The sequence below is a fragment of the Strix uralensis genome, chromosome 17 (assembly GCF_047716275.1).
Source record: "Strix uralensis isolate ZFMK-TIS-50842 chromosome 17, bStrUra1, whole genome shotgun sequence".
In the NCBI taxonomy this organism is placed as follows: domain Eukaryota; kingdom Metazoa; phylum Chordata; class Aves; order Strigiformes; family Strigidae; genus Strix; species Strix uralensis.
This window is the reverse complement of record NC_133988.1, coordinates 11,668,075-11,691,905: the sequence shown is the minus strand read 5'-3', so window position 1 is coordinate 11,691,905 and position 23,831 is coordinate 11,668,075. Positions and strand designations below refer to the sequence as shown.

Here is a 23,831-nt window from a genome sequence, read left to right as displayed (position 1 = left end):
TCTGAGAGCTGTTAATTCAGCAGTGATTTGTTTATGTTGAAGACTCTCATAATTAAAAAATTGCTTTAAAGTAAGATCTAACACAATGTGGACTTTGGAGATTTATGTATTAGAAAGGGTTGAACAGATTCTGGAAATCCTCTAGTTTGCATATTTTGTCTATAACAAACTATTACTTCTCTCCAATATGCTTTGAGTAATTTTGTCATGAAACTGGTGTAACAGAGTGGAGGATGGGGTCTCAAAGCTTCCTGAATGGAGGAGATTGAGTTAGTGGCTAAGTCTGTTTATGGAAGATGGAAATTGTGTCACTATAATGCTAAGGTGTGTTAAAATAAAATCTTGAATTATGGCATTGCTCTTTCAGTTTGATTGTATGTTTTAAAATAACCACTATTGTGGAAAGAAAATGTCTGTGAGTTGGTCATTGTAATGCACATATTTCAATATTATTAATCCTAAAATGTGAGATTTTTATTATGCAATGAGAACAAAACCCAGCAAAAGCAAATATATGCTGAAGAATAACGCCCCAATCCTGCAAAAATTAACACATATATTTGTGTTTATATAATTCTGGTTTGCTATTTACTTAAATTGGACACAGATTTCTCACTTGAAGGGACATGACTTTAATCCCAGTGCATAAAATTAAGACTGAATGCCAGCCTTTGCGTTTGGAGTTTGTGTTAAAGCTACAAAGACTGACAAAATTTGCTTTCAGTTATGGTGTGTTAATCTAGAATAAGTCTATTGAAGTTATTATAGCAATGACAATTTAAAGTAGTTGAATAGTGGAATTGAGTCCTTTTTAAACATTCCTTCAGGGTTCATATTTGCTTTCTTGCAGACTCCCAGACAATACAGCCAAGCACTAAACAAGAGTAACAGAATTCATCTTTACTGTGCATTTCTGGACTACAGGTAGGTTACATAATTTCAAATTCTTTAACGTTTCATTAAATTACCTTTAGTTTTTGATGCTATATATTACCTATATTCTAACTATATCTGGAAATAGTTAAAGAAATGGAGCCACTGGCTTGCAAAAACCACAATCTGATAGTGGCTTCTTACCAGAAATAGGAGACTTGTTATTCACAGACCCTCTGTTAGGTAGGTAACTGAGAGACTGAAAAATTTTGGAATCAAAACTGCAGACTGATACAAATCATGCTTATCTTGGTTTATGAGTATGTCCACTTGGGCAGATGCTTGGATGTTTTAAAATGGCAAACCTCCAGCAGAGCCATTGTTTTCACTGGATCTGTGCCTGTGTCACAACATCATGTGAGATCAGTATTTCAGAGCTGTGAATTTTGGCCAATGCATGGAACAGAGAAATATTATGCCCCTGAATGCAAATTGGAATAAAAGGGAAACAAATATCACCTTAAATTTCACTCAGAAAATAGGAATTATGGAAAAACAGTAGCTATTTCTTTTTAGCTCTGAATATATTTAATCTGGTTTTGGTTTCCAAACATGCTGCTCTTACTGAATTAATTGAGAAAGAATACAAATACTGAATTTTGAATTTCATGGGGATTAACAGTTTTTGAGCCGTAACGGTATAAGCCTAATTGATGTAGCAATGGCCTGCAATGCTGTGATCCCTCCTATCCGGCATGCACATGGGAAGGTCACTGTAATTGTTTTATTGAAGTTTTTTTTCAAGTATGTTGAACTCTCCCAGCTGTTGGCAGTTACTCGTTGTTATAGTTACTCACAAATTACGATAAATTAGAAACAGATTTTACTGAAGCGGATTAATATGGTTGGAACGTTGTTCCTGTACTGTTTTCCACTGGGGCTTGGGCCCTTGAGGCTTTGCCTCAGGATAGAAACTGAAATATGAAATCTGTCCTTCCAGATGAGTTTTATTTGTGTCAGGATGGTCTTATTCCCTAGTGCATGGTAGTTAAGGAATAAGCAATTGGTTTCTGACCTATGACAGACTCTCTTTGAGAACTCAGGGAGGTCCCAAAAGACAGAGGAAAGGTGAGGTAATACCTATCTTTAAAACAAGCACCAAGAAAAATAGAGATCAATCAGCCTAGCTTCAGGACCCAGAATAATATCAAAAGTAATAAATGGTTAAGAAGCAGGCAGTTTGGGTGGATGAGGTATGGTGCCTGAGCCCATGGAGCCCCCCAGGTGTGTGGCTGTGGCTTCCATATCCCCACTCCACTGCAGGGGTGTGATAGCACAGGGTTTCTGGGTTTCCCTGGCTCCAGGAAGAAGCAAACTCATGAGGGTCACTTTCCTGCACAACCCTGGGACCAGGCCACACAGCCATATCCTCAGTGGAGCAGGAGCTGCTCTTGCTGCCCCTGAAGATGAAGTGACAAAACCCAATTGATACGGATGGGTCACTTGAAATCATGCTCAGTCAGACTGAATTGCTTACTTTGACAGGATGAGTGGGACAGTGGATAAGGGAGAGGCAGCAGATATGATACGCTGACTTTTCTGACTTTTGCAAGATTATTGATTTCTCTGATACTATAGTTCTCAGAATATAGAAATTTGAGTCGAGGTGAAATGATATAAAAGGGTTGCACAATGTAAATTAAAAATGTAGTTATCGTTCATTGGTTATAAAACTGGAAAGAAATCTCTAGAGACATTCCTGTAGGAATCTGATCTGGGCACTGTTCCAGTCAATATTTTCCTTTACTGTTTTCATGATGAAATTGAGAAGACGCTAACAGTGTTTGTGGATGCTCCAGCCTGAGATGGCTTTCAAACCTTTTTGTCTTGTACTGTATAGTACAATGCATGTCAAATTAACCTCATAAAATGCATTTTGATAGAGATTATGTTCCATGTTTGTGTGCTTTGCAGCAATGGAACTGGTGTTTGGTCTAATGAAGGTTGTGTGCGTGAGAGCGGGGACCTCAACTATTCAGTGTGTCTTTGTAACCACCTCACTAACTTCGCCATTCTGATGCAAGTGGTGCCTCTGAAGGTGAGATAAAGCAAAGGAGTAAATCTGTCTGTTAAAAATGAAGCATAAGTACATCAGTTACATCCCCACACCACATCAGTAAGTGGTTGGAACTGGGCTCATTTTTGCTCAACTCAAATTTATTCCACATCTTGCTTTCTGGGATGATGTTTTAATACTTCTTGACTATATTTATTTTTTAAAACTTTTGGGAACTGAAGTGGAGCATGAAATGAAACACATCTGTGGTAGGTGGGAATTCTCTTTACTCTACTCTCACCCTTTTGGCATGATTTCTTAAAGTACTAGGCAGAAAAAGGACTAGAGGACATTGTACAGATGACCCTGGCTTTTATGATTTGTTTTCAAGACAGAGGCAGCTGAGATGTGACTGTTTAAGGGTTTTGGTAACTAGACTTGTAGAATATGAACAGCCAAGCATGAACTCCATGTGAAGCAAGCTCTGCTGCCAGCTGGCCCCTACCATTCTTTGCCAGCTTTCCAAGTGCCTCCCTGCTGCCGTTTCTTCACCTTGTTACCAGGCAGGGGCTTGTGTAGAAGGAGGATGAGAAAGAAAATGATGCTTTACAGTCGAGAGTGAACCCCTTATGTATAGTTTTCTCTGCTTTGTTCCTTTGTCCAAAGAGTTATCAATCAAGCCTCTTTTCAGCTAGAATATGACACATACCCTGTTTACCCAGGACCTTATGACTGCTAGTCATACTCATCACTGGTTTCAGATGAAGCTTTGATGGCAAACGTTTTGCTCTCCTCACTAGAAAGTTTTCTTCTCTTCATGAGACCTTACGATGCCTTAAGATTTTTGCAGAGATGGAGCAGAATGTCTGCTCCTTACAGGTAGAGTGCTGGTTTGTGCCTGCTGAAGGATTCCCTCAACAAAACTCGACACCAGGCAAGGTCAGCCCCATCCTGGATCTTAAAAGAACAGACAGTACTGCCATGAGCATGAGAAATATGTTTTTACTGCTTTATTTGAATGTGCTACTGTTAGGGAGGATCCAATGGAGGTAGTGATGAAGCCCTGCTCAGACAACCCTCGGTTAATAATGAACGTATAATAGAAATAATTTACAAACCATACTTCCAGAGAAATGTATACTAATTGTTTGTCAAATTTATACTCTCTGGCACATTCTCCTCTTTCTACAGACACCATACTAATAATATAAATTAACGGACTGAAGAGCAGCTTCAGTAGGACAGTAGGAGTCCTACCATCACATTTATCACTGTGTGCTGCTAACAAGTGTGGTGTCCTCTGTGGTACAGCTAGAGGGGCTTTGTCTGCTCTGTTGGCGTGGATGCATTGATGATATGGCCATGTCTCAGGCTCCTGTTAATTGGTTTGAATGATGGGTTTGCTCTTCTTTCAAACAGTAGCTTTGCCGAGACAGCTACTGCTGCAGGATGGACTGCGTGTTCTCGTGAGGGCGGCACAAAAGTTCCTGCAGATAGATACAACAGTGAGCTTGTAGCATAAGGGAACTCTAATCAGGGTTATAACACTGAGCAGCTCTGAAGTCTTTTCAAGGAATGAATCATCCGACTGCTATTTGGACTTACTGATTCGGTAACACTGTTAGCACAACTACTCACACAGTAATCCTGGTTAGACAGTGTAATGCCATCAAAGTCAGGGTCACAGCTTAGAACAAGAAGGTCTGCTATCCAAAGAGCTTAACACCCACAGCCCTTTGTATTAGTCTAACCATTTGAAGATGGGGGTATCTTGATCAGGTCACCCAGATTTAATCTAAGCGTTATTACCTTTATTACTTGTAAAGCACCTAATGACCCCAGCTGGTTTCCAAGTATTATTTTTCGAGGAACTCTTCATACTCATAATAAAATGCAGCTTTGCCTGAAGAGCTTCCCATCTTGTGAGACAAAAGTAGAATGGAAGAAATGCACTGTTATTAACCCAGTTTTAAAGAGCTGTATACAGGGATTTAACCAGGATTAAACAGGGTGTCCACCAATTAAATGCTGGTGAAAGATTAGTTGATTTTCTACTGGGGAATAGTTCTGGAAGGTCTAACTTTCAAATAAACAGATTTGAGATTGTCGTGATTAATGAGATGCTGCAATAAGCTCTAATATTATGCAATATTAGTAATTGGAGATCAAAGATATTTTATATCAGAGTCTTTAGAATCAAGCTTTCTTGGAGATTTGAAACGCATAACTAGGAAAGACTGGACATGAATGGACAGTCCAGTTCCTGACAGTCGTTTAATCATTCTATTTTCAATATTTTCTCTCTCCTTAACTTTTTGGTCTAATGCATTTCTATCTGCCAAAGTTTATGCATAATGTTTTTTGCATTGTTTTTTTTCTTTTCTTTATGATAATTTAAAAAACAAAACGAAAGTACTGCTGAGATGTTACATGGATCTGTGAGACACACAGACCTATCACTCTGATGCATAAAAACATTCCCTATGTGACATAGTACTGTAAAAGTCTGTATAAATCAGGATTTTCTTTTAAATGAAACTTATTTCCTATAATTTTCTGTTGTATTTTGACCTCTTCCACCTAAAATCCCATTTCTGAACAGAAAAAAGAAGAGAATTTATAAGTTTGTGGCAGGAAAAGTGAAATGTTGAAAGGTGATAGAATTATTTCCAGTATAGGGTCCGTATGTTCCTAGTGCAAATCCATGAGAATTCTAAATGCTTGCTGCAGCTTTCAATGGAAGATTGTGCAGGATAGGTATAAAATATGCAGTCATTTCTAACCTTTTAAAGCTTACATAAAAACGATTTTTGCATGCACCTCAATTGGCAGAATTTAACATACATTGTAGCATGGAGAGAATCAGGTACACTGGTCTGCAGAGCAATAAACCTGAACTATGCCTTGACACAGCTGCTTTGCCCTGCCCTCCCATCACCTGCACAAGCTTGGTGTTACAGCGAGGTGGTAATGAGAGTGGGGCCATGTTGGGTCTCAGGTAATATTGCTGCTAACAAGCCAGTGAAGGATGCCATCCCTTCAGTGTGCTTTAATTCCAGTTTCTCTTGTTTGGCTATTATGTCGTCCCTCTTTCAGAGTTCATCAGAAGATCTCATCCCAAATCTTTGACCAAGATATACCCTTTAAATTGACTGTTTAGGATTATCTTGTGGTAGTAATTTTTTTAACCAGTGAAAAAAAATTGGTATCTTCATTGTGTAATTGGCATGCAGTTAAGATTTGAGCAAAGACAAGCTGCCTGGCTTTTGAGCTATACATGCAGGCTATGCTCAGTTACAAATTCCTAAAACATTTGCTAAGTATTTGCTTCACATGTCTAAGCAATAGAGCCTACTGAATCAACTAGACAGTTGGAAACTTCTCCCAGGCGTCCCTGGAACCCTGTTAAGTAAATGTTAAAATGCTGTGGATTTTAAACACATATCCGTGTTTATTCACCATGTTCTGAAATTCATGAGCCAAGGTTCAGAGGACCCATATAAATCACCTGTTGGAATACTAGATTGTCAATGCTCTAAGAAATTGTTGCAATGATGTTATATTCAGTCTTGAGCTTTTATATTTTTCTTTTCATAAATGGAGTTAACAGATAATGAGACAAGGAAAAGAGAGGGTAGGAGTATGCAATTGCCCATATTTGAACAATTCTACTTATATAGCTATTATATATCTGTGGCTGTATAATAAAACTGGATGAAATTTTTCCACATGAACACTATTTTTGACAGAACGTTTATTTTATTGTCTAGATTCTGTTTCTTACAAAAAGGGGTCTGCTTTTCATGAAAAATGTAAACAAATTAGTGGAAAAGGGTTGCCTGAAAACTGGAGAGGTTTTCATCAAAAGCTGTATTTTAGTACAAGAATGTTACTTCATTCTTCATGGGAATTCTGCTTTGGGTGCTTTATACTTCCATTCTCCTGTGGAAAGTATCATTGCCCTTTCTCTTCATCGTATGGATAAACGCAGCTCTCAGGGTAGCCCAAACAGGCAGACACATCTCCAAGGGCACCATAACAGCATTTAATCTAATGCACCAGTCCGCAGAACAGTAAAACTGGGTATGAATAGTTCTACCACCCCTTGCAGAAAGGCAGGCAGATGCACAGAAAATAATAAAAAAAAAAAAAAAAGAAAAAAAAGAAGAAAAAAAAGAGAGGGGGATATCAACAATTCTAAATAGATGTAATACAGAGCCAGTATGTGTGCAGCAGCTGGGGGAACATCCCTAGGGAGAACACTGTTGATGTGGAAATCCATGAACCCTTGAGGCCAGTTCAGTGTGATAAGTGTTCTGACTCCCTCAGCAAATTTTCACGAGATTGATTTTCTTTTTGCTTAAAAACCCAAAACAAAACATAAGTTTTCCATTAATGAGACACTGCAGTTTTTAAGAGTTTGCTGTTCACAACTGAACATTATGGCATACTCTCTGAGTTCAGAAAAAGCCAGAGTGTCTCTAAACAACAAATACTGAAAATAACTGTTCTTCCTCAGAAGTAACTTGCCACATAAATACTTGTGGTGAGCATTTCTAATGACCAGAGAGCTGAGCTTGTATGATAAGTAATTGTAGAGGATGGTGGCTTCTGAGTTATGCTAAGTTGGAGCAAGAATCTCCTCACTCAACTCCCTCTCTTTGTTCCTTCACCTGGTTAAGTCTAGCTTTTTCCACTTACAGACCAACAGCATGATCTGGACCTTGTCAGCTTTGACACACGAACCTTCCCCAGTACCTCCCTTCTTGCTAGTACTCATTTTCACACCTTCACCAATATCCAGCAGATCTCTCTATATGTTTACACAGTTTGTGCATTTCTTGTGGACATAAATGCCTTTATGTATTCTCAAGATTCTTTATCATTGCAGTTTTATTGTAAGGTGCAGATGTATGTTAATAATTTATGCACCTGGCTTGGGGAGGAATTACAGTGTCTCACATGAATTTCATTTTGTTTCAGTGAGACATTCATAAGAATGAAATTGTAGGTTGTCTTGTATCTGATGGTGGTTTCTCTTGAATACTTGAAGTATTGTGAGATGACGAATGCTGGCAAATTGTTAGACATTTATGGAGCAGACTGTCAGGTGGGTTTAATTTCCAGGGAGCATAGAAATGCAAGAAAGTTCTTAGGAACAAGCTGTGAGTTCTTGATTTTTCTTCTTGATCTTTACTCAAAACAGGTTAGATTAATTCAGTCACTATTCTACTGTATGCCAGCTGGAAGTAATCTCCAGAGACTGAAATCTGCTGAGATGAAAAAGCATTTGTATTCCAATATTTCAGAGAGACAAATTGAAAGAGAGAGGTCACAAAGAAAATTTTAAAATTCTGGAATTTTAAATTAAATGTGACAAAACGAACATCCACTGATATCTGTGTGCTATACAGCAGTGTATGAAGAAAAAGAACTTTGAATGGTGTGAATTAGTTAAAACCAAGCTAAGATTACAAGTGTAGTTGAACACTACTCCAGATTTTATATTAGTTTCAGCAGGAGCTTGAACGCACTAAAGTCGCAGTGATTGTGAAAGAATGGTACGAACAATACTGCTGATGAGCTTGAGATCCGTGTATGCAGTTTAGCTGCTTTCAGTGATGCACAGGGCATTAGCAGTTGTAACAAGTTTATTTCAGGAATGAAATAACCATCTTGGAAAAACTTACAACCATGTGGTGCTCAGATGTCAGCCTGGCACTGACCTGCTAGCCTGCTGATGAATTGGCCCATGTGGAATGCCAAAATTATTTGTGTCTTTATCACTCTGCTGTTATGTCTGTATCACGGCTGGCCCAAATTCATGCTTGCTTGCTGAGATTCATTTATCATGTTGGTTTTAACTTCAGAAATGATAGCATTTATTTGAAGTTTTGGAGATTAGTGATCATCAACTGGTTTAAATGAATAAGTTAGTTAATTGAAGAAAAAATGTGACCGAAGATGAGCAGAACGTTCCTGGAGAAACATGTTCATCCCTTGACTGCCTTTGTGAAGTTGCATGAATGTAATTAAGGTCAGCACATGATCAGAATTTGGAAACACAGTTAAGAAGTCTTTTCACAACTCCGATCAAAGTTAGTAAGACTGAGAATTTTACAATTGCATCCCCCTAACAAAATGTGTCAGTGGGACATTCAGAGTAGTTGTGCAGATATTAACTAATTCGTGTACCCTCCTCTGGGAAACTCATTGCTCTGATCAAACTTTTCTTTCTGATGGGGGAAACAGAGGTGGACTAAAAAAGTCCCTCATAGCAAATCATTGCTAAAGCTGCACCTTGGGGGTTTGTGTCTGTCTGCCTTCCTTGATCAGAGAACAGTGTCCCAGCTTTTGCTTCATCTGGTGCAGTCAGGATAAACCCGTACTGCCAGCTGCCCTGCAATGTTATAGTTAGGGAGACAATAGTGCATTAATAGAGCTACAGTAGGAAAAATAAATAATCCATTTAGTTTGATCTGTTTACACTGGTTTATGTTTGCTGCTTCTGGAGAAAGTCCAAGTAGAGGGCACCCAGGGTGATATGCTCCCTGTGGTGGTGCTCTTGTAGTACTGTAGTATGACAGTCCTCTGCTGTGCTGCAGGCTTGAACCTGGATAGGAACCACAGAGGATGGGAGGTGAGATGTCCCCTTAAGTAGGCATCTGCTGGCACAGAGCCTGGGGAGATCTCAACCTGCAATGCCACCTCCTGCACCCAGCGGTACCTCCTGCTAGAGGGGAAATGGCTGGCGGAGAGGTCCCCTTCCTGGGGTGAGAGGGACAGATGAAATCAGGAGGAGAGACGTGAGTGCAGTCAGATGGAGGAATGTCACAAGGTGCTTCCTAGACAGCGGGAATCAAACTCAACACGGAGTAAGCCACATTTCAAAAGAACTCCAAAGAAAATTCAGACGCTATTATTTTCTTTTGGGCAGCTTTACTTCCTCTCATCAGTCAGTGGGGCCCTATGCTCCTGCCAGGAAACATGCCAGCCATCTGGCAGTTTTTATTTTTATAGTGATCCAACAACTACAAGGCATGCCAGGCTATTTGTACCATCTGCCACATAAATGTCATTTCAGCAAAAGGATGGTGGACACCTGGGGACCCAGAGTTGAAAAATCCTTTTAAAGGGGAAATCATTGTCTCCCGCATCAGAATAAGAGTTTGAGGTTTGGGTCCCTGTCCCCCAACTAACCAATGCAGGACACAACTGTAATATTTATGGCTCCTAGAACATTCTCTTAAATTGTTCTTTTTCCCTGTTTTTTCTTCTTTCTGTCATTTCCAACTGTGAGGGTATAAAAATGACTACTATAAAGTTCACATGTGGATGGACACTTCCAGCAAACTAATAGTGTCGTACAATCTGTGGTAGAAATTATTCAGGTTTTTAAACACATTTTCTGCATTTCTAAAGCTAGAAATTCCTTCATTTTTCATCCCATTTGTAGCTCTTGTTCCATAATTCAGAGGGGACAATCAATCAATAGTTCAAGCTGCCCACCAATGCACTTGAAAGCAGAGAAGCATTTATAAAGAGGAAAATATTTTAGAAGTCTGATTTTGCAGCTGGAGCTATAGAGGGAACCCATAGCTTCTTTAGGGAGCCCAGGATTTTGAAAAAGGCTTGGGGATTTGGCTGTGAGGTTCTATTTACAAAAGACAAGACATCCCAGATTTCTTCTTCGGGGCAATATGTGTTTTTATTTTTATTTTTCACTGTTTGACAGCAAGATTTGACAATGTATGACTGACTGAGAACAAAGTGCATCTATTCATGTTTATAAAGGCTGTTTTGAAAATGTCCTAATATTGTGAAATGCTTTAAAATATGGAAGATAGGTGTGTAATTTATAAGTTTGGAGCATTGTTTTCCTAAATCTAATATTGCCATTATTAATCAAATATTGCACTCGGGGGGCATTAAAACAGCAGTCTGAAATGATAACCTTTTTTCTTAAATTTTTCAGCAAGCTGAGGTTCAGATTATATACTCTAATAGGACAATGAAATGGAAATAATGTGTCATTCTCCGATTTCTGCTGTTTTGTAATTTTAATATAATTACTTTTCTCAGCATGCTTTTCATTGCTGGGAACATAAAAAGAATAATGCCTTAGTCCAGTAATTTTTCTTTTGTGTTGTATATTTAAAAATTGGATAGGCATTGCAATTTTTTTGATCCTTGTTTATTACCATTGACAGTTTATTTAACTGAAGAGATCTCTACAGACAGTTTAGACAGCCCTTACCCATGACATGAACAAAGATAAATCAGCCTATGTGTTTATTCTAGCATTGCTTTGTAAACTTTCTTTGCTCTTTCTTACTCTCTCCACTTCCCCCTCCATTTTATTGCAGTGAATGTTTTCCCTATGGTGGAACTTGTCTCACTGATCTGTTCATAGTATGATTGTGCATCATATTTCTTTTGTCCTTACTATGATCGTGTTCATTTTTCCTGAAAACTGAGCACTAATCTTGATTTTTAACTCAGAGCCATTGCTAATTCTTCTGCTATTCCATTCCTGTGCCAGTACAACTCTGTTAATTTTGATGGGAGGAAATAGGAGACTCTGGTTCTGTCCTTAATCCCATAGAATTACATGGAAAATGTTGGACTAACCCTGCAGGATACTAAACCCCTCAAATTCCTTAGGGAATTCTTTGGCAGTTACTGAATTTCACTCAGCAGAGGAGAACAAAAAATGACTTTTTATTTTGGAAAAGCACAAATATTTAAGAGTGCTATAATGGTCAAAAGAACTCTTTTGTTTGAGGAACGTGAAACAGGACTCTGTTTTAATCAGAATACTTAACAAAATAACATAGACTTCCTTCCTATGGTGAAAATGAAAGCACTGATCCATTTGGCAGCGAGGTCTTCTTGATGACTAAAGGATTTCCCCATGCGGTATAAAAATGTTATGATACTGCACCTTTATCCATCACTGTTCTCTGTTGAATATCTTTAAATCGAGTCATTCTGTACTCTTGAGTTCAGTCTGTCTCCTGTATTGGTGTTTTTATGCCCTTTCTCCCTGAAGCATGGTGTAGGAGAAATTCAGGGCTGGGTACCTGGAGACTCTTGGCTGCAGTGCAAGACACAGCTAGTTGCAATCCTGAATCGAAATGGACGTTTCTGAATCAAAGCCCAAGCCTGGGATAAGGGAGGTAGACATACTAATTTTCATTGAATTTTACTGGGAGCTGGGTATTTAATTATCCTCAACTGCTCTGAAAAATCTCAGACTCAGAGTCTGGCAAGAGATCATCGTTTCTCTGCCTGCAAGAGCCTGTTGGAACCACACTGGGTTTTATTCTCCTTGTAGCCCTCTCTGATGGACTTCAGTTTGGCTGTTAATTGGAGAACAGGATGAGTCTGCTTTTGCTGGAACAGAGTAGAGAACAGATGTACAAATCTTAGGTGTATGGGCAAAAGTAGCTCCTTCAGTTTCACAGAGGATTATCTGCTGTAAATATAGAATTTAGCATTTCATAAGAAACACTGCAAGTCTTAGACCTGAAATGAAGGCAGAAGAACCACACTGCTTTGTGTTACATGAGCAGAGGTATGAGGGAGAACTTTGCTTTTCTGATCCCCAAACTTTATTATAATTTTGTACCACTTCACAACTTCAGTCCTTCCTCCCTGCCACGCTTCCTTCAGGCTTCATTTGAACTAAAAATGTGCTGTGTGTGATTTGTAATGAGCAGATTACCTACTGTTTGATGACATCTTGCCCAGAACTGCTTTAAAAGACGACGTGGGCTTTTAAAAATACTAATTAATAACTTGGCAGAGATATTTGGAAAATTCTAAATTTTTCATGTCACAGTGAAAAGTTTTAAATAAGCAGCCACCAGGCTGGACTCGCTGTAGGAAAACGTGCCTTTAATCCTTAAAAGCCCCCTTCGTAGCACTTTATTGCTGATCACTAGGAGTTTGGAGTTAATAGAGAATGGGAATTCAAAAGCAGTTCTGCTGGAAATGGCTGATAAAGATGATTGTGCTGCAAAGCGTGACTCTCAGAGGCCTTTTTTCTCTAAACTCATGGTATCTGATACATTGTAGCTTGAGAAAAGAAGTCTCTGAATCAAGTTAGACTTTCTTTTTCTGTGAGTCATGATTGTGCAGTGCCATTAGGTATGGCCCCACCAAAACCATTCTTGTGGTCTCAGTGAGTTGACTGAGCCTCCTGAACTAAACACAGATGTTAATTTGAAAAAACCATAATGTTATGTACATAACAAAGTGCTTGGCAAGCTGAAGGAAAACAGAGATTTGTATTGTTATTATTATTTAATATATAAATAAAGGCCTCACTGGACTGAAATTGAATTTCAGCAGCCTTTCTGGAGGCAATTAAAACCATTAGCTTCATCAGCCAAGGCCAGCGTTTTAATGTCTCTGAAACACTCAGGCTGCCAAAGTTAATTATTCATCCTTTTCTTAATTGGATTCAGATTGCATTTTAAAGGTGCAGCTTCAATAGGGTTGGCTGAGCCTTAATTTTTCACCCCTACCTCTCCTCCCAAGAAATGTCTCATAAGATATTGTTTCAAGCCTTTGCGGAAGGGTTTGAGAGTGGATTTCAGCCCAGGCCAGCAGCTAATCATCTCATGGCAGATCTCAGTTCGTCGATAAACAGGGTAAAAACCATATATCATTGTCAGTAACTTCATGGTAGGAATGCTTCTTTGAGATGGAAAGCTGACCAAAAGGGACATTAAAATATAACTTGTTCTTATGTTTGGACTTAGGGCAAAATACAATTGTCATGTCTTACATTTCCACCAGTAAACAAATTTGGTTTCATAAAATGTATACACTATCTAAGGACATACAAAAATATCATATTCTGTGTTCTACCGGTAAGTAACACTAAAATACAAATTATAGGTATGATATGAACTTAGATTGCAGGGCTCATTTTTTAAGGCTGTAAACTATTTTTTGGTTCAAGAACTTGTCTTTTTTTGGAAGAAGATAAACTGCTTTTCAGAAAGGAGATTTCAAAAGTAGTATAGACGATGAAATTACTGCTTTTGGTGGCTAAATTGTGAAGTTGTAATTTGGTATACGGACAAACCCTTTCAGGTTCAGCTATGACAAACCTTGTTTTAAGTATTTGAACTCAGCCCTTTGTCTGACATGTTGCCTCTAAAGGCATAGAGGGATGTTTTGCAGTATGTAAAGAAGAAAATTTTAGATTTGTACTTCCCCAAAATGTTCCTTCCTCTGGAGAAAGCCAAAAGTACCCCCTTTGCAAAGCAGAAAATGTGCAGTGAACTGAGAGATGAATAATGACAAAAAGGGACAGGAGTGCAAATTTCACACAAAAGAACGGGACAGCTAGAAAAGGACAGTGAGCAGAGAGCGCCCTGTGTTGCCCAGACAGATGCTCTGATCTGACCAGTTGCTATTTTGGGTTCCTGGAGCCCATCTAGCTTTTTGATGGGTTGTTGTGCTGTGTTGTATATACAGTTGCTCATTAATGTTATATAAATAAGAAGGTTTTCTGTTCTAGATACAGATCAAATCATTTTTCATGCATAGCCTACTGAGCAAGTCTTTCAGCCTCAACTGATCTTTTCCAGGTACTCCAGAGATTAAAAGTACCATCCCATTAAAATAATATAATTTCACCTTCCTGAGCAGTTATTTTTAAACAGGGGAGTTAGATGTCACTCTTTTTCTTCTTATTAACAACATCATAAAGAAAAAATATGTATTTGGAGTCTGAACTGGTATCTTTCCAGGATCATTTCTCAGGCCATCCGGTTGTCTGTGAGTTTCCAAAATAAAGATGTTGAGCAATGTACTAACTTCTTTAATGAAGGAGAGAACAATAGACTATAATATTGCATATGGGTGTGACACTTACAAGGTAAAGGGTATTACAGCCTAAACTGTAAAGGGTGTTACAGCCTAAACCCTAAAAGGGTGGGAGTTTTACACAGAGCATGATTTTTTGATCTGACTGTCAAAGATTAATACTAAAAAACATCTGTCTTTTAGTGTTCATGATTACTAACACTCATGACTGCATGAGCTCGTTTCCTAGCTTTTCAGCTTGCTGCAGAGTAAGAGAATGACCATATAAACTCAAAGAAGCAAAACCTTTTAGAAGAAAAGAATAATTTAATGTAGATTGGGACAAGTGTGAGAATCAGGCTCATGGGACTACTTTACAGATTGCTCAATATTTTATTTGGTACTTTTTAATGCTATTTTCTTTAGTAATAACATTACAACCTGATTAGCATTTTTGTGCTGACTACAAGATCATCCCAAATTACTGTCTTATATTCCACATCATGCACAAAGTCTGAAAGTTTTCAAAAAGACAAGCTGAGATAAGATTAAATCAGCTCATATCACAGCATTGGAATTTAGAGGAAATTGTTTCTTAATTGATGATGCACAATGCATTGATGATCCAGGTATTTCTGGAAAACTCATGCTTGTTATCTCTTACAATGTGAACACAGACACACAGCTGCTATAACAGCTGCATTGTGAGAAGTTGGTAGAGACCTGATATTTTAAATGCAGGTTCTCTTCTTTCCTACCATATACCTGTATTTAAAAATGAGGCTCCACAACCTGGAAATCATTCCAGGCCTTCTTTTCATGCTGGATCTGTCCCCTTCAATTCATATCACCAACAGAAAGGAGCTGGTCTCACTGGCTGGAGCCACTGTGAACAGGGACCGCTCTCTTGCACTCCTCCAACCCAACAGTTCAGTTTGAGAAGAGCTATCGCAGGCTCCACCTGTTCCTTAATAAACAAACAATGGTTCAAAACTACCTACAAGCTTTCTGTCCCTCACAGTAGCAAGATGAGAATGTGAACTACAGCAGTGTTTCTTTTGAAATAGTTGTTACCAGACTGATGTGGGTATTGATTTAAGACTGACATTCTTAGAGCATCATCAGATTTTGGTTGGTTTACCAGAGAAAGAGCAATTTCCAGTTCATAGATGCAGGGGCCTATGTAGGTTATTTTAGGATTGAATGAATCTTCTAAGTTTTCTTGCTAAGATACTTTTTTTTTCCTTTTTCATTTCTAAGTAATACAGACTCCACTTGGGAGAACTTGATTCATGTCTTGTCTTGCCCTGCAGGGGTTTCTGGAGGAAGACTGAGCTAAAACCCAGAGAAAGACTTTCTTAGAGGCATGTTAGTTATGATAGAAATGAGTTAGAAAAAAAAATGTTTGTGTGATCATTATCTTCTCTTGGATTATTATGGAAAAAAACAAAGGTGTTGATTTTTGCCCATTTCCACTAGATGGATCCCCTGTATCTCCTGTACTTGTATGCGATAGTAGGACATTACCTTTCCTTTGCAGATCTTATGTGCCTTTGCCAATGCAAACACTGTGATAGACCACTGTAAATCTAAATGAGCACTGGGCAGCTTTGACCTCTGCAGGGAACATTTTCTGGCTGCAGGTGTTGGGAGTGAAAGGAGTGAAAGAAAGCCTTGAACTGCTGAGAAATACTAATTTCAGAGTGACTTGAAGCTGGAATAGCTTCCTCTGCTCCCCCCCTCCCTCTGTAGAACTGCAAGCTACCTGTAGCAAGAGAAAGGGATGTGTATTGGAGCAATCAGGAAAGAAGGTCTGTGCATTTTGGACGTGAATATCCCTGATGAGGAAATCACTTCTAAACTGCCTAATTTACCACACAGGTTATTCCTATTTCAGAAATAATCTGAAGAATGGCTATACATGGCTTCTCTGGGGGATAACGGACGATAGGAGCTCTTTTGTAGAAATTATATGGACTTTTTTAAGCTGGTTCAGCACACAGAACCCTTTTGTTTCTGTACTCGATGCTGTCCAAGTCAGGGAAAAGAAATGTATCTTTGGCTGAAAGAGAAAAAATACTAAAGAGATGCATCATATTTCCTAGGAACTGTAACACCATAGCAACAGTTGTCTTTAATGCTGCTGCTGCATCACTTAGTAGTTCTCAGATTGCTGAGTGACCCACAATCTATCCTGCTGTAAAACTTACTGCACGTGAGCTGATACTGTTGGCAGATAACTACAAGAAAAATGTATATATAAACCACATCGGTTTTGTCTGTATTTAAAATTACTTTTTTCCTCATAACTACATGGCATGTTATTTCTCTCCTTTAAAAGGAATTTTAATGGGAAGTTTATTGGTAGAACTGGTTGGGTTTGATAATCTCTAATGAAATACTTTGTTTGGGGGGGGATTTTTATTGTGTGTGGGGAAAATAATAGAAAATTCCAAACTGTGAGAAAGGAGTTTTTTTTTTATTATTAGATAGAGTTACTGTAAAAAAATTGGAAAATATATTGTTACTTTCAGTATTTTTCAGAATAAATAAATATGTTGAATGAGTTTTTAGCTAGCAATTTAATTTATAGTGAATAGATGTTGAAATAAAAACAATATTCCAAGCATCAAATTTAAAACTTTTGATTGACTGCTTTTTTTTCCCCAAATGTTCAGTTTATGAAAATGTCAACTCTATCCAAATTCAAGCCCAGAAAAATGTTTGAAAATTCTTCTGAGATGAGAAAACATTTTCCTGCCTAGTTCTGTTCTTCTTATATATTAATACTGCCTGGCTGCCTTTGTTGGGTGTGGCTTTTTTGTCATTCTTTTATAATAAATTGCATGGAAAATTAAAGCACACTTTCTGATTAATTTGGGATGAATGATCAAAACAGACTGTCCCTCCCCATTGAATCTATCCAGGTTTTAACATAGATCCTGGTGGCGGGCACTACGGAGTTACAGATTAAATGCTCATGAAAATCGAATTACTTCTACAAAATGTTCCTGTAGATAAAAACAGAGGCTAAGATGAGAGTCTTACACTGTGAGTGCTCATGCTGGGTCTTTTCTGTGGTTTTCCATTCTGTAGATGTCAGTTCAGCTCCTTCAACAGGCACTAAAAACGTGATACATTAAACAAAACAAGTGGGCTATAAATGGCCTGTGATTTATGGGTTATCTTGGTTTGTCAGTTCTCACTGCTGTGAAGCACTTCTGGTATTTGCACAATGATGTAAATAATTGCAGCATGAGAGCGTTAGCAAAGTGCCCTGCGAGCTGTGAAAGATCCCATTGCTGATACTGTTTGGGCAGCCCAATAAACTGCTCTAATCTCAGGCTTGACGATATCACAGCAGCAGAGAAACGAACTTATTCTGAGGAAATACTGATTTATGAAATAAAAGAGGGAACCAAAATGCCATGGACACGTGAATGCCCTGACTGCGCAACTGAGTTTGAGGTTGGATCTTCATTTCTTGTGTTAGAAACAGCAGCGAAGGATTGTGAACATCAGTTTATATTTGGGCGGATGGAGGAGGAAATGCTCTGTGCAGGGGGGCTGACCTATGGTTCTGTAGTGTAATAAATCAATTAATAGTTTTTATTTTGTTTTCTTTCTTTCTGTACAGCTAACAAGAGAACACCAGGTGGCCCTCTCCTCCATCACTTACATTGGCTGTGCTCTGTCCATCTTCTGCCTGACGATCACACTGGTCACATTTGCTATATTGTCGTGAGTAATTTTAACTTAATACCTGCTGAGCAACTGTCATGCAGAAAGCCAAGCAGTGCATTTCAGGCCACTGGTTAGGATCTCTTCAGGTGCTCAGGATAAAATAAAGGCTATTAATTCTACAACCTTCCTTAATTAGATTCTGCACATGTATTTGTAACAGTTGGTTGGTTATTTCTAAATTACTTTCATTTCCTGAAATGAGGTGGTCTTTATATAGCAAGGTATTTCCATCCTATGAGGGATTTTGGGATTGTTTTTAAACTCTCCACGTTTTGCTATAGTTCAGGAATCTTGCAAGGAGGCTGTAGGAGGGCTTGGTCTGGAGCTCAAAACAAGTACAATATGAACCAGGACCAGAGGATCACCCATTCTTCACCCCTTACGTACATCTTGGGATTGCTTGCAGTGTACAGTCAGTACTTCTGCTTTTCAACTGTCTTGTCTGTAAGGCATTGTGTTTATAAAGGTATGCCCAGAAAGGAAGGCTCAGCCAACATTAGCTACCTTACTTTTGTTTCATACAGTTTGTATACAATTACATCATATAACCCACATTTATTTTCAAGAATCTTGCTGTTCTCTGTTACGCTAGTTTTCTAATGTGTTGTAGGATGAAGGACACTATAGGCAGTGACAAATTCACTCCATGGCTTATGTTTAAATCCTCTGGATCTCTGCAGCCTCCTGCCTCTAACAGCCCCTTCAAGGGCTCTCTGCACTGGGAAGGTTTCTGCCATGGGGGACTTCGGGTCTTTATGCCTGGTTATATTCCAGTAGTGACAATTGAGTTTGATGCCCAGCTAGGCTTGATACAAACATTTCTCAAAAAGCTTTCATAGAGGTTTCTGTCTAAACACAAAATAGAAAACCTGAAAAAGGGTGAAGTAACTTGTCTGAGGTTGCGCAGTGGACTGGAGCACAGCGAGGAATAGCATTCTTGTCTCCTTTCACACAGTAAACCATGTTCGTCCTACTCAAGAGTTCAATTTTTGATTTCTGTGCCTAAGCATGTCTTTTGGACATCCTGTTAAGAGGCCAGTTTCTAGGAAAAAGGACTTGCTGAAACCCAGTAAACTGTTTGCAATGTTTGTTTGTTCCAAACCCGGTATTATTTCCAAGTCTCAAGATCTCTGTTGGTCATACTTGGATTAAGTGTGTAACGCATGGCAAAATTCACTCTAAATAAGTCCAACGTCTGCCTATCTGGCATTGAGCTGTTGGCATATTTAGGCTAAGGGGAATGATCTGCTCCATTTTTGTCTGAGTGCAAAACTGGATGTTGTAGCGTTTAGAAAGGAAAAAGGAGCAAAAGGAGATGGTATTGCTGCAGCAGGGATGAAAACTCTTCGAGAAACTGGAGTAAAACAGAAGATTTGGAAAGAGAGCTTGGACCCAGCTGACTGTCACAAGGTTAAGCACCCCACCTACATACAGGATCATTCAAACTGCCAATTAAAAATAATTTGATTAGGTTTTCACTGGAGAACAGGGCCTCATTAAACAGCTGAAGTGAAATTTTGCAATGTAGTGTTAGATGACCATGAGGTAAGTAGAGAGGAATCTGGCAAGTTCTTTGCGTACTGGCAAGGACAGACACTTCCCAGGAGGGAAGTCCTGATTGACTTCTGGGGAATGATGTTCCAGTTTGTGACTACACGGAGTTTCTTATTAGAAAGCCATTGGTACCAGGCAGCACAACCTATATCTTTGAATTACTTTTAGGACATGGAGTTCTTGTCGTCTCCCCCTTCACTCCCTTCTAATGGTGCACTCGCTACAGCAGTGCGGGAAGAGCAGGGCTGACAGCAAACCATCATCTGCATTGTCCAGTCTGTGTCACCCTGCTGCAGGGGACATGCACGATGTGTCACTAGCGGCTACAAAAATCATCACCATCCAGTGCGATACAACAAAAAGATGGGAGTGCATACTGATGTGTGGAGGAAGCACTGCCATTCACATAGCCAAACAGTCTAGGTCTCCTGAAATGATTAAAGCTGACGGCAGGGGCTGGCAGGCAGTATGGATTGAAATAGAAAACCTGTTATCAGTAATACTATTATTTTTTTTAAAGAGAAGAATAAAATTATGCAAAAGGCCTGAAATGTTCAGATAAATGTTTTATTTTGTTTCCTACTTCCTATTTCTGTATGAGAAGAGAAGTACGAGGTCAGAAGACTCCCAGGAAAGCATGTTCTTGTCAGATTTCCAGCTGGTTTTTGAAAAGCCAGGAGAGATATGTTCAAATTATGTTGTAATCAAGGTCAGGTCTCTGTCAAGATAGGCACTGCCCATCTGTATAAGTAGTTATAGTTCCCGTGCTCAAAAGCTGGTAATAGTAAAGACAGAATTGTAACCAATGTCTTTTCACGTTCCCTTATTTCTAGTACAGGCAAATACCAACAAAATCAAACCAGAAACTCTGGGATGTAGTGTGGGCTAAATGGTGCAAGATGCAGTATGCTTTCTGTAAGGTGCAGAGCTGATTTCCTTGACAGCACAGCACCATTCAGGATCAAGCCCTTTGGTAATATTCTATCACAAGTAATCAGCAGAGCTAGTTAATATGCAAGTCAGTCTTTCAGCTGCCTTCAGGATGGCAGCAGAATATTAAGAAACCAGTTAGGTAACACTCCATCCTGGTGGAAGGAGTGCTTGAAAGACATCATGATAACCCCACCAAAACGAATGACCAAAAACCAATCAAAATGCTTGCTAATAAATCATAATAGCTCATGCTTCTTGGAATATTGTTTTATTCATGTGTCTTTCTATCTTCTGCCAGGTCTGTCAGCACCATCCGCAACCAGCGCTATCATATCCATGCCAATCTGTCCTTTGCTGTCTTGGTGGCTCAGATCCTGCTTCTCACCAGCTTTCAGTTCAGCCCTGGAACAGTAAGTGCTAAAAGGAGTGGTTGTGGTGTTTGCAAGGCATTTCCGTGGAATGAATCCACATAGCACATGTAAGAAACTGTCTTTCATATGAGATCCTCTATTTTTAACATGCCTTAGCCAAAAATGACCTCCTCCAACATTGGATAAAGCCTTCTGTGCATCCAGATAGTGTTATCATAGTATCCAGCCATGTCTGGATGTTTGCAAAACTTAGAGATATGCACCCATCAAATGGAAAAATCACCACAGTAATGGAGTACATTTCAGTTGTGTGTTCAAATGGCATGGCCGTCTTCTGCCTGACATGGCTTATGCTTTCTCTCATCCATTCTCTGTATTGAGAACTGTAGGAATTCTGTATTGGGGAAAATTGTATGAATTTTGTATCTAGGTAAGGTATTTGTGTTTCTGTTAGGGTTTTGGGTTGGTTTTTGTGGGGGGTGGGGTGGGGTGTTTAATCATCGATTCTCTGCTTTACCTTTCTTTTTCCACATTAAAAAGTCATCTTATTCTTGTTGGAAGGTAATAAGCTTCCTCATGGAGCTGTGATAATTTCTTCTGCATTCTTGGAGGGCAAAACAGAAGGTCTTTGTTTTTTGCTCATAAAGTTTTATTTGTGTGGTAGAATACACTGTTTTCTGAACAGCCAATCTATTAATTCTGATCTCTACTCTGGAAATTTAGATTATTTTAAAGTAGCATTCATGTTTATTTGACCTGAGTAGTCAAAGAGAAAGGTGTAGCAAATATTGCTTAATTAGCCAGAGGTGGCGGAAAGCGTTAGCTCTAAGTATTGCTGCATAAGAGTTTAATCTGAGATCCTTAGTGTCATAAAACATGTATATACTCCTCTGGGCATCTAAGGCAACCAATTAAGCAAATGACAAACACCATCATATTGCTTACATGGTAGTTAAGCTCTATGCATGTATAGGCTTTTTCTGCCTGATCACATAGATCGGAACTTGAAATTACAGATTGATTTTATGGATCTGCTACTACAGGTGGGAATTCTTTATGCAGAGTACCAAGATTACTGGTTAAAACTGGCATCTAAAACAGGTGGGTTAGGTTAAGACGAATATGCCAAGTTAACAGTATTACATTCCCATAAACCCAATTTGTTTCCACTGTTGTGTTTAAAAAATGTTCTTTAAAGTAACATAAGGACTGTTGATGAAAAGTGCCACCTGCAAAAAGCAGAAAGAAAAACTGATTTTAAAATAGTCTTCCACTGTGCTCTTTTTTTGTAATGGACAAAACTTGGCTGCTTTGGTGACCAGCTGTTGCTCCATATTACTTTTGACAAGTAGTGAGCAGTTTCTATTAATCTTTTATTCTTTTTATTCTCAGTACAAGCAAATATGAGGTTTGCACACTCTTCATTTTGCCAATACAACAGCTACTTAAATTTATATTCAGCTCAAATGGGATCCCTTGAATATCTGTGAAATTTATAAATAACAATAAAGTCTGATTTTACATAGGCTATTATTAACTGAGGATCTAAAAGCACTTTGTAAAACTAAGTTCATACTCTTTTACTGTTTAACATTCAGGTAGGTCCTGAATGAGTAAGATAATGTGCAAGGAAGAAAATGGTAGGGAATGGTTTAGAAAGAAAATGAAATGGAGACAGTGGAGAGCAGCACAGATAGAACTTGAAACTGAAGACAATGGAAACCAGGCATTAAAATAATCCTCTCTGAGTAAGAATAGAGCTAAAAGTCTGCTGAAAGAACATGGGCTTGAAGGCAGTAAAACATTTGGTCAGCATAACAGGGTGTCTTATTCTCAGTTTTTCCTTTTTCATCCATTCCAGAATTTCTGACAATCCAACTGAGTCACTGATAATGTCTAAAAGCCTCTTTACACCCTATCAAGTCCATCATCACCTCCAATCTTTTAAAATACTGTGAAATACTAGTTGGGTTTCTTGTTTTCAGTTGGGTGTAGGTAGAGCCCATGTTCTTTAGAGACCCGGTGTCCACCTATATTTATAATGTGCTTTGTCCACACACAGACCTCTTGCTTGTTTACTTAAACAGATGTTGCTGAGCTTGCAAAATGCTCACAGAGACAAGTTGCAGTTTATTAGGTGCATATTTTCATTTCTCTTAAACTTACCCAAAATTTACTTCAGTTAAATTGAAACAATAGTACACAGAAAGACAGACCTGCTTTATGCCACAAGCTTTCCTAATTGAAACACTTCATAGAATCCATGGATATTTCAGCCCTGCCTCCTCTGTAAAAGCTGTAATTGTAGGGCACAATACTGTAAAGATCTTAAAGTTGAAAAGCATGATGTACATACTATCTTCTACACTTTGATTTTCATTGTTTTATCCTCTTGGGGTCAGGGGTGTTGTGTTTCATCCTCCTATTAGTCTTGTGTCCTTACCCCTGCATGCTCTGCTCTCCCTAGCTTTGACATC

The 23,831-nt window shown here is 38.7% G+C and overlaps 1 protein-coding gene across 1 annotated transcript in view; it reads left to right on the top strand.

Moving 5' to 3' along the window:
- Positions 1-23,831, top strand: part of ADGRD1 (adhesion G protein-coupled receptor D1) — a 156,482-nt gene that overhangs the window by 82,899 nt on the left and 49,752 nt on the right. Inside the window, exons 14-17 of the mRNA XM_074887453.1 lie at positions 851-924; positions 2,848-2,971; positions 18,390-18,493; positions 21,282-21,393. Coding sequence (XP_074743554.1) covers positions 851-924; positions 2,848-2,971; positions 18,390-18,493; positions 21,282-21,393 — 414 coding nt within the window. The remainder of the gene's footprint in view (positions 1-850; positions 925-2,847; positions 2,972-18,389; positions 18,494-21,281; positions 21,394-23,831) is intronic.